This window comes from Microtus ochrogaster, chromosome 21 (assembly GCF_000317375.1).
Source record: "Microtus ochrogaster isolate Prairie Vole_2 chromosome 21, MicOch1.0, whole genome shotgun sequence".
In the NCBI taxonomy this organism is placed as follows: domain Eukaryota; kingdom Metazoa; phylum Chordata; class Mammalia; order Rodentia; family Cricetidae; genus Microtus; species Microtus ochrogaster.
The window spans coordinates 984,956-994,401 of record NC_022022.1 but is presented as its reverse complement, the minus strand read 5'-3'; the positions used below and the strand labels follow the sequence as shown (position 1 = coordinate 994,401).

Sequence of the window (9,446 nt, the reverse complement as noted above, 5' to 3'; positions counted from 1 at the left end):
TATATACACCATCACACACACACACACACACATTCTCTCTCTCTCTCTCTCTCTCTCTCTCTCTCGCTCTCTCTCTCTCTCACACACACACACACACACACCTGCACCGAGGGCATCCCCACATATACACCATTAAACACACATACACCTCTCTCTCTCTCTCTCTCTCTCTCTCTCTCTCTCACACACACACACACACACACACACACACACATACACCTGCAGCACCGAGGGCACCCCCACATATACACCATCACACACACACAATTTTTTTGTCCCTGGCTCGGCATAATCCCACCTCTCTGCCTACCATCAAATAATCATATCATGAGCATGGATGTGATACCTTACAGTACCCCCAAAACCTTATTTTCTCTGGTTAGAAGCTAGCTCTCCTTGTATCCTTAAAGCCTGTGGTATCTCTGCATGGCCTGCCTCCAGTCTAATCCCCAAAATCTGCCTCAATTATTCCCTGGAGGCCGTGGTTGTTGGCTTTGGGGATCTACAGACATGAGAGCTGGCCTGGTGTGGTGGCACACATCTTTAATCCCAGCACTCAGGAGGCAGAGACAGGTGAATCTCTGTGAGTCTGAGGCAAGCCTAGTCTACATAGAGAGTTCTTGGACAGCATGAAAGCTAGGAGCCCACCTCTAGAAAGGTGTTTATGGAAATACAAACACATGTAGAACCATGCCTGTAGTCCAGAAGGTTCATAGACTTCCAAAATTCATGCAGGGACTTTGACTAAGACACTCTGCCTACTGGGAGTGGTGGTGCAAGCCTCTAATCATGGTTAACACTCAGGAGCCAAAGACAAAAGGCAGCAGGTTCAAGACTAGGCTGGGCTACTTGGAAATACTCTCGGGAACAGAACAAAACAGAAGAGAGGATTATTCTGCCATCAGCAAGAGAGTGCTCTCTTGGTCCTAGCTCCAGAGAATCAGAATGATTCTCTTGGTCCTAGAGATGAGAATGATCTGCTTCTTTGCTGATACCCACTTTCTAGGTTTTGTTTTAATACAGTGCAAACCTTTTCATTTCTTTCTTTTTTCATTCATTCTTTCTTTCTTTTTCTGGCTATTCTCATTAGGACAAAAACTCAATAATTCCTACTAAGGATGAGGGATATTTCATTATAATTTGTGATGTGTGGAGGATCATAAGCCCCAAAGGGTGGGTGAATTGGCAAAAATCACAGCTGTGCTCACATGCAAAGTGGGGAAAGGGCTATGGCGTCCTGCATAGTGGGGGGAGGTGTTAGAGCTCAGATATGGGCCTGAGCTGTACCCCAACACTGGGGATGGTGTATTCAGCCCATTCCAGAACGCCACAGAACACGTGGGTCCAGATGCTTGTGGAACACAGAGCTGGAACCTGCTGGATGTGGAACTGCCCCTAAGCCGTACCCAGGAGCCAGGGGTGACCCTAGCACCTCTTAAGCCCTGGACACAGTATGCTGTGTTTGTGCGAGCCATCACACTGACCACTGCGGAGGACAGCCCCCATCAAGGAGCCCAGAGCCCTATCGTCTACCTTCGAACCTTGCCTGCCGGTAAGCTGAGGGCTCCAGAATGAGAGGCGTGAATCCTAGGGAGGAAGATAGAGAGAGGCACACGGGCGCTAGACACAGACGGGCTGGGGAACCCCACAGGGTAGAAGGTCAGATTCTTTGGCACTACCAAGAATCAGGGTATTTTCTGTGCTTGGGTGAAGCTGGGTTGGACTTGAGATCGCCAAGTGAACTCAACCGCCTGTGAAAAATTTGGAGAACTAAATCCTGAACCCTGCGCTTCTGTAGAACAGTGCTGCCTCCCCAGGGTTGGGGCCACGGCTCAGTTAGGAAAGAGCTTGCCTGTCATGAATGAAGTTTCATCGGCCCTATTTTCTGAAACAGAGAAAGGACAGAATGATTTCTAGGGAAGGAGGGCTGAAAGTCATAGATCTCTCTGGAAAAGGCAGATGGATCCCGAGAGAGGGGCTCATTATCACACAGTGTTCAGAAGGGGCCCCACCTCTGAGCGTCACCTTCTTCACAATCATAGCCCCCACGGTGCCCCAAGATGTCATCTCCACGTCCAAATCCTCATCACACCTTCTGGTGCGCTGGAAGCCGCCGGTCCAGCGCAATGGAAATATCACCTACTACCTCGTGCTGTGGCAGCGCCTAGCAGAGGACGGGGACCTCTACATCAATGACTACTGCCACCGCGGTACGCTGGGGGTGCCCCAGACCGGGGATGCTCAGTGGCGGGTGGACCGCTGTCCTGACTTCTCTCTTCTGCTCGGTGGCCACAGGTCTACGGCTGCCCACCAGCAGCCACGACGCACGCTTCGACCGTGAAGACCCGGCGCTGGAGGCTGAGCCTGAGCAAGGCTGTTGTCCTTGCCAACACTCACCTCCTGGGCAGGCGCTGCCCGCACTGGAGACACAAGAGGTCACGTTCCAGAAAAAGTTTGAAAACTTCCTCCATCATGCCATCACCATCCCGAAGTGAGACCTGGTGGGAGGACCAGAGGGGCGGTACTTGGAGAGGGTGGGACTTGGTGGGAGGGGCCTATTACGATGCGGGCCTGGCCTTGGTAGGGGTTGATTTGGAGGCGGGGCGCAGCCGCAGAGCTCCCGGGAGCTGAGAGGTGCCCTGGCTTTCCCAGGTCCCCTTGGAAAGTAACATCCATTAACAAGAGTCCCCAAAGGTGAGCTGGGACGGAAGCTGGAGGGGGGAGGGGCTCTGGGAACAGGCCTTTTGGCTCTGACCCATCCCATTTCCAGGGACTTAGAGAGGCACCGCCGGGAAGCTGGGCCTCTCAGACTAGGGACCAACAATTCGGATTTTGAGATTCAAGAGGACAAGGTTCCCCGGGAGCGAGCGGTGCTGAGCGGCTTGAGGCACTTCACGGAATACAGGATTGACATCCATGCCTGCAACCACGCGGCACACACTGTGGGCTGCAGTGCCGCCACGTTCGTCTTTGCACGCACCATGCCACATAGTAGGTGTCCCTTCACAGCTTGCACCCCCACTACTGACTCCAAGAACTGCCCAGTCAGTGCTCTGTAAGCAGCAGGTTTGCACTCCCACTAACTTTAGAGCCTCACTCGGTTCGCCTTTCCCAGTTCCCACGATTGTGGAACTTCTCCAAACTTCCCCATTGGGCCCAGTTTAGCCAGGGTTTGAAAGTGAGCAAGAAGAACTGCTTGTGGCCTATTTGCCAGATGCCCCTCCTGCAGGAGAAGCGGATGACATCCCAGGGAAGGTGGCCTGGAAGGCAGCTGGCAGGAGCAGTATCATCCTGCATTGGCTTGAACCACCTGACCCCAATGGGCTCATCCTCAAGTATGAAATCAAGTACCGCCGCCTGGGAGAGGTGTGTACCCTATGTACCCAGGACCCCACCCCAGTCTGGGTCTGCACCTCCACCCACTTCACAGCCTGCTGTCTGTTCTTCCTGCAGGAGGCCACAGTGCTCTGTGTGTCTCGACTTCGATATGCCAAAGTTGGTGGGGTACAGCTGGCCCTGCTGCCCCCTGGAAACTACTCTGCTAAAGTCCGGGCCACCTCACTGGCTGGCAATGGCTCCTGGACAGATGGGGTCGCCTTCTACATCACTGGTCCAGGTAAGGCGGACTTGCTCCCCAATCTGCCCAGCCGCTCTCTGCCTACTGTCAGGCCGGCCATCACCATTCTCCAGTGTTGCCAGAGAAGCAGTTTGCACTCTAACCTGTCGATCCCCCCTTCCACCACCAGAGGAAGAGGATGCTGGGGGCCTGCGCATCCTCCTCACTGTCACCCCTGTGGGGTTCATGCTGCTCATCATGGTTGCTGCCCTCGGTTTCTTCTACAACAAGAGGAGGTGATGACAAGTCCCACACATTTCCTTCCTCTTCTCGCCCTTCACTGTCTCCCAGGGCTAGGGTCAGCACACTCAGAGGGTAATAGTTTAGACAACAGAAAAGACTTCCTTAAAGTCAATAACTCTTTCCCTGGAAGGCATGGAGGAGTCACGCCTCTTAGCTAAGATGGTAATTCATCTGTGTTAACCTGGAAATGCTTTGTCTCCTGAGAAACATCGTGGTATGGGCACGTGAGAACTACCATTTCATTAGCTCAAGCTGAGAAAAAAAAAATGAAGTTGATTCTGCTGAGACAAGAGGAGACCACCCTAGGATGCCCCTGTCTAGAAGTCATCAAGCCCCTCTGGGCCCACTGAGAGAGGACACCCTCATCTACTCGTGACTCCACCTATTCTTGGCCAACCTGACCCCAGGACTAGGACCCTAACCAGAGCAAGAGTAGTCCCCATAATCCTGGTGTGCTCATTTCTCTCCTTGACCTATTGCCCCCATTGCAGAAGCAGCACACTGTACACATCTGTGAACCCAGAGTACTACAGCGCTTCTCGCAGTAAGTCCAGGGCATGGGTGGCCTGGGAAAGGGGGCAGGAGCCGAAGAGCAGAGTTCCAGGACCTTCTTGGGCAAGGTGGCTTTGAGAACAGAGCACTTCAGAAGAGAAGTCTTCAAAAGGGCATCTGAAATGTCTTTGTAGCCTTTGATGGTCTGGGGGTGATGGCTCGGAAGATAACTCAGTGGGGAAAGGAGCCCCCTCTGCAAGCATGAGTTTGAATGCCCAGCACTCACATCAAAAGCTTGGCATCGCTTGTGTGCCTGTAACTCCAGCACTGAGCCCCCCAGAACTTGTCGTGTGCTCCCCAAGCTTAGTCAAAGCATGGAGCTTCTAGATCCATGGGAGACCCTGTATCAATGCAATAACTCAGAAGGCACACCTGCACACCCATGCACATCACACACACACACACACACACACACACACACACACACACACACACCGTGCACACATGAGAAAAGAATGACTGCCTTAATCTGAAAATAACAGTTGACTGTTTTCTGTACTGAGGGAGCCAGCATAAATTGACTGATGCCTTTATCTGACTCTGTAGTTACCTGCGTGCTGAAGCTGTGTGACCTTTAGAAATATAATTTTTTCACATTAAAGTTCAATAATAGCTTGGGGGGGGGAGTCAAAACACAGGTGAAGGCATGGCAGAGAGAGGCACTCTTGCCTCTGACACATATCTCCGCTCAGTGTATGTCCCTGATGAGTGGGAGGTGCCTCGGAAGCAAATATCCATCATCCGGGAGCTGGGCCAAGGCTCTTTTGGGATGGTCTATGAGGGACTGGTACAAGGGCTTGAGGCTGGAAAGGAGTCTACACCTGTAGCCCTGAAGACAGTTAATGAGCTGGCCAGCGCGCGGGAGCGAATTGAATTCCTCAAGGAAGCTTCTGTCATGAAGGCATTCAAGTGTCATCATGTGGTAAGATCATACCAAGGATGAAGGCTCTGTGGTAAGAAGGAAAGGGTCTGAAATGAGGTCTGGGCTGGACTGTAGGGAAAGCCCTAATAGGAGCAGAGTCTAGCGCTGAGATCAGTCAAGGTCGGGGCACAGTATTAGGTTTCCAGGGAGTTATTGGGGTCTTGAGTGGGACCAAGTTCATGATTATGATGATAATCAGATATGATTGGGTAAGGTCAGGATTATGACTGCAGTCGTGGCAGGGTGGGGGTTAGGAGAGGCATCTGAGTCAGGGTATAATCACAGAAGGTCCAGGTTTTGGCCACGTGGATCAGAGAGAGACCTACAACCAAGATCTTCATCCTCCCAGGTTCGTCTGCTGGGTGTGGTGTCTCAGGGCCAGCCAACTTTGGTGATCATGGAGCTAATGAACCGTGGGGACCTCAAGAGCCATCTCCGATCTCTGAGACCTGAGGCAGAGGTTGGAACAGGGAAGATCCTGAGGAAGATATGAGGCTGGGGAATTGAGAAGTTGGGCATAGTGTTGGTGAAAGGCAGTCCTTCACCAGCCCCTCTCTTGCCTGTAGAACAACCCTGGCCTTCCACAGCCAGGACTCAGCGACATGATACAGATGGCTGGCGAGATTGCAGACGGCATGGCCTACCTTGCTGCCAATAAGTTTGTGCACCGGGACCTGGCAGCCCGCAACTGTATGGTGTCCCAGGATTTCACCGTCAAAATTGGTGGTACAGTGGGGTACCGGGTGGATGAGGGAAGCCTGAAGGTAGAGCTTCTTCCCCTAAGCTAGCTATAGGAGACCAGGCCTGGCTCGAAGGCTTGACAGGCAAATCCCCCAGTCCCGTCTCCCCCCCATCTCAATCTCCATGTCCAAGAGCAGGGATGACCTCCGGGATCCTCTGAAATCACACCTTCCAGGATGCTCAGAGGCTGCGGGGAGAGAAGTTTGAGGACGGTCTTCTAGGAGAACTGGTGATGACTCCCGTGCCCCTAAACTCTTACTTTCCAGACTTTGGCATGACCCGGGATGTGTACGAGACAGACTATTACCGCAAAGGTGGAAAGGGACTGTTGCCTGTGCGCTGGATGGCCCCTGAGTCCCTCAAAGATGGAATCTTCACCACTCATTCAGATGTCTGGTAGGGCCTGGCAGGAGCAGAGGGGTCCATGGATGTGCAGGCAGCATCTTGGAAGGGTCGGGGACACATCCTCAGTAGGAGTTCTGAGCAACTGGAAGGGTGCTGATTTGGGCTGTTGTTTGTGTTCTCCAGGTCCTTTGGTGTCGTGCTCTGGGAGATTGTGACCTTGGCCGAACAACCATACCAGGGTCTATCAAATGAGCAGGTGCTCAAATTCGTCATGGATGGTGGAGTCCTGGAGGACCTGGAGGACTGTCCGCTTCAGCTGTGAGTCATCCCCGCAGCCCTTTCCATCTTGTTCATCACCCTTGACTCCGACCCAGCTCTTCCAAAGCGTCTGACTCTTTTGTTTATTTATTTGCTTTGTTTTTGTTTTTGGTAGACCAGGGTGGCCTCAAACTCAGAGATCCTCCTGCCTCTGCTTCCTAAGTGTTGGGATTAAAAGCATGCACCACCACCGCCTGGCTGCTCCCAGATCTTAGCTCACCTATGTTCTTCACTTATTCCCCTCTGATCCCTTCCTTCCACCAACTGATACTTCCAGTGTGGGAGGCAGCGAGCATCTGGGCTCCCTCTAACCCCACCTCACCCTCCCCAGACAGGAGCTGATGAGACTCTGCTGGCAGCCTAGTCCGCGCCTGCGTCCGACTTTCGTCCACATCCTGGATCGCATACAGAATGAGCTTCGGCCCTCCTTCCGGCTCTGTTCTTTCTACTACAGCCCAGAATGCCAGCGGGGCCAGGCCTCCTTGCTGCCTACTGAGACAGAGCCTGACTCCCCCCCAAACTCAAATGGAACTTCAGACTACAGGCCTCCAAATAGGGACCCAGGACACTGAGGGTCACCCATTCCCCAGCTGACTGGCTTCCCATGGGCAGAGAAGGCAGAACCCAATCCTTATGTCTGTATGTTCACCTCTCAAACTGAGTCTCCCTCAGGCAGGTCAAGAGTTAGCCCAGCACTAGCAGAAAACAGGAGCCAGAAGGGGAGGCATCTGACCAGACTCAGAGTTAGTCTGTGGGAAGTATGAGCAGTCATAACCAGCAGGACTCAGACCACAGGACAGGAGTGACCTCCCTCAGAGTGAGGAAGCTAATCCAGAGACACGCCCCTTCAAGTGTCCAGAGGCAGGCCGGGAGTTCTCACTACTTGCTTTGGGGCCTGCCCCTTCTTTTCCCTGTGTTCCTCTCCTGCCCTCTGCCCCACATACCAGGACAGAGCAGGAACCCTAGGCCACTGAGCAAGTGGGTTCCCACAAGCCCTCACTTATCTCTCCCTGCTCTGCCCAGGGACCCCAAGCTTGGTGCTCCCCCTATTTTGCCTCAAGGGCACCCCTTGATGCACAGTCTCCCCCTTTCTAGTTGTTTGCTGGATTCCTAGGCCTGGATGCTCAGGCTGGGAGAGCCCCACCTTCCTTCCTCCCATCTTCCACCCCAGCCCCTCCCGGAAAGGCTGAACTCTGGTCTCCAGCTACAGTCTTGACTCTGGAGAGACTTCGTCTGTTCTTCCTAGGGCAGCAATAGAAGATAAACATACTGCTATGAAACATTACCTCCATGAGGACCCCAGCAGCCAGGACCCACAACAGCAACACAGAACAATCTTGTCATTGTGGCATTCTCATGGCCAGAAGAGGCTGTGTCAGGCCTCTCCGCAGAGCCAACCAATCCTCTCCCCCTTATCTACATCTTGTTCATCTCTGTGTCTCACCAATGGGCAAGCTTCCAGAAGCTCACAGGACAGATTCTGAGTGGCCAGAACATGGAGTGGGAGAGGGGCCCTGATGACAGAACCTGTCCCTACTAGTGCCTTAGCCAAGGCAGGGGAGACACACACCAGAGCAGGGTCTGTGTCAGGCTCTGTGTGGTTATTCTGGGAGACCAGAATGTCGGCTCTGTCGTGTATGCCTTTGAAGGGTGCTGAAGCTGCACAGTTGTCCAGGCTTTTATGTCAAACCCTGCACCCAGGCTGACGCACCACACCCCGTCCACTGAGCAGGCTTGCACCTAGGGCAATCCTGCAGCACTAAGGGAAGCCACAGAACCATCAAGACAGAACCTGAGTGGGGCAGGCGATGAGCTCTGTGAGGCCATATCCGGTTATCCTGTTTCCTTGAGACTGAGATCCCAGAGGGAAGGCGTGCTGACTCCCAAACCTTACCTAGCATTGTGACTGAAGCAACACTGACGCCTAATGGTTGCTACCAGAACTACATCTATCTGGGTTATACAGTGAGCTCTGGTTCAACCTGGGCTACAGAGCAAGCAAGGAAACAAACAAGTAAATAGCCAACCAACCTGGACACTCACACAGCAGGCAGGTCCATAGCAGGCCCATCAGCCCCTCCCTCCCAACAGCAGATGCTCAGGATGCCATGGCAACCTGGAAGGGTGGAGAGAGGAAAAAAGGATGGTGATCTGCACGTTTGTGTGCCACCTCAAAAGATGAAAGATGAGAGGCAGCTGAGAAGGACAGGTTCTGTTGTCGGAGTCCTGAAAGCAGTGAATTTAGCAGGTAGGAAGAGAGCTGAAGATTGCCTCCATTGGGGATGCTCCAGCTATGCAGGAGGCTTTGTGGAGGAAAAACATGACTTTTTTCTCAGGGACAACAGGAGGCCTGATAGGTTGACCTTGGAAGGAAGGATGGATACCTACCACAGAGAAAGAAAGGTTAAAAAATCTAAATAGAATGAATAAAGCAACTTCTTTGCCCTCTATTAGCTTCCAAAATCACAAATGAGTGACCGGCCACTAGCCCGCAAAATGGCAGCAGGCCTGGTGGAGATGACAGCATGCTTAGTCACACCCTCCACACTGTCTCTGCAGCTCTGTCAGAGGTTCCCAGTCTGGCAGGAGTGTGCTGCTCAGGTGACTTTGTAGGTGTTCTTCTTAAAAAATAATAAAAGGGCAGGGGGTGTTCTTCTTAAACACGGGGCACAGGACAGACACGCACGGCGGAACAAACACAGACACGAC

At 52.8% G+C, this 9,446-nt stretch overlaps 1 protein-coding gene across 1 annotated transcript in view; it reads left to right on the top strand.

The window, feature by feature from the left end:
* Insrr (insulin receptor related receptor) overlaps positions 1 to 8,043 on the top strand; it is a 19,756-nt gene extending 11,713 nt beyond the window's left edge. Inside the window, exons 8-22 of the mRNA XM_005356911.2 lie at positions 1,314 to 1,552; positions 2,043 to 2,210; positions 2,296 to 2,491; positions 2,653 to 2,694; positions 2,771 to 2,991; positions 3,230 to 3,366; positions 3,454 to 3,616; positions 3,747 to 3,852; positions 4,351 to 4,403; positions 5,104 to 5,333; positions 5,683 to 5,793; positions 5,900 to 6,059; positions 6,341 to 6,470; positions 6,603 to 6,737; positions 7,069 to 8,043. Of these exons, the coding sequence (XP_005356968.1) occupies positions 1,314 to 1,552; positions 2,043 to 2,210; positions 2,296 to 2,491; positions 2,653 to 2,694; positions 2,771 to 2,991; positions 3,230 to 3,366; positions 3,454 to 3,616; positions 3,747 to 3,852; positions 4,351 to 4,403; positions 5,104 to 5,333; positions 5,683 to 5,793; positions 5,900 to 6,059; positions 6,341 to 6,470; positions 6,603 to 6,737; positions 7,069 to 7,309 (2,332 nt within the window). The 3' untranslated portion in view covers positions 7,310 to 8,043. The remainder of the gene's footprint in view (positions 1 to 1,313; positions 1,553 to 2,042; positions 2,211 to 2,295; positions 2,492 to 2,652; positions 2,695 to 2,770; positions 2,992 to 3,229; positions 3,367 to 3,453; positions 3,617 to 3,746; positions 3,853 to 4,350; positions 4,404 to 5,103; positions 5,334 to 5,682; positions 5,794 to 5,899; positions 6,060 to 6,340; positions 6,471 to 6,602; positions 6,738 to 7,068) is intronic.
* The last annotated feature ends 1,403 nt before the right edge of the window (positions 8,044 to 9,446 follow it).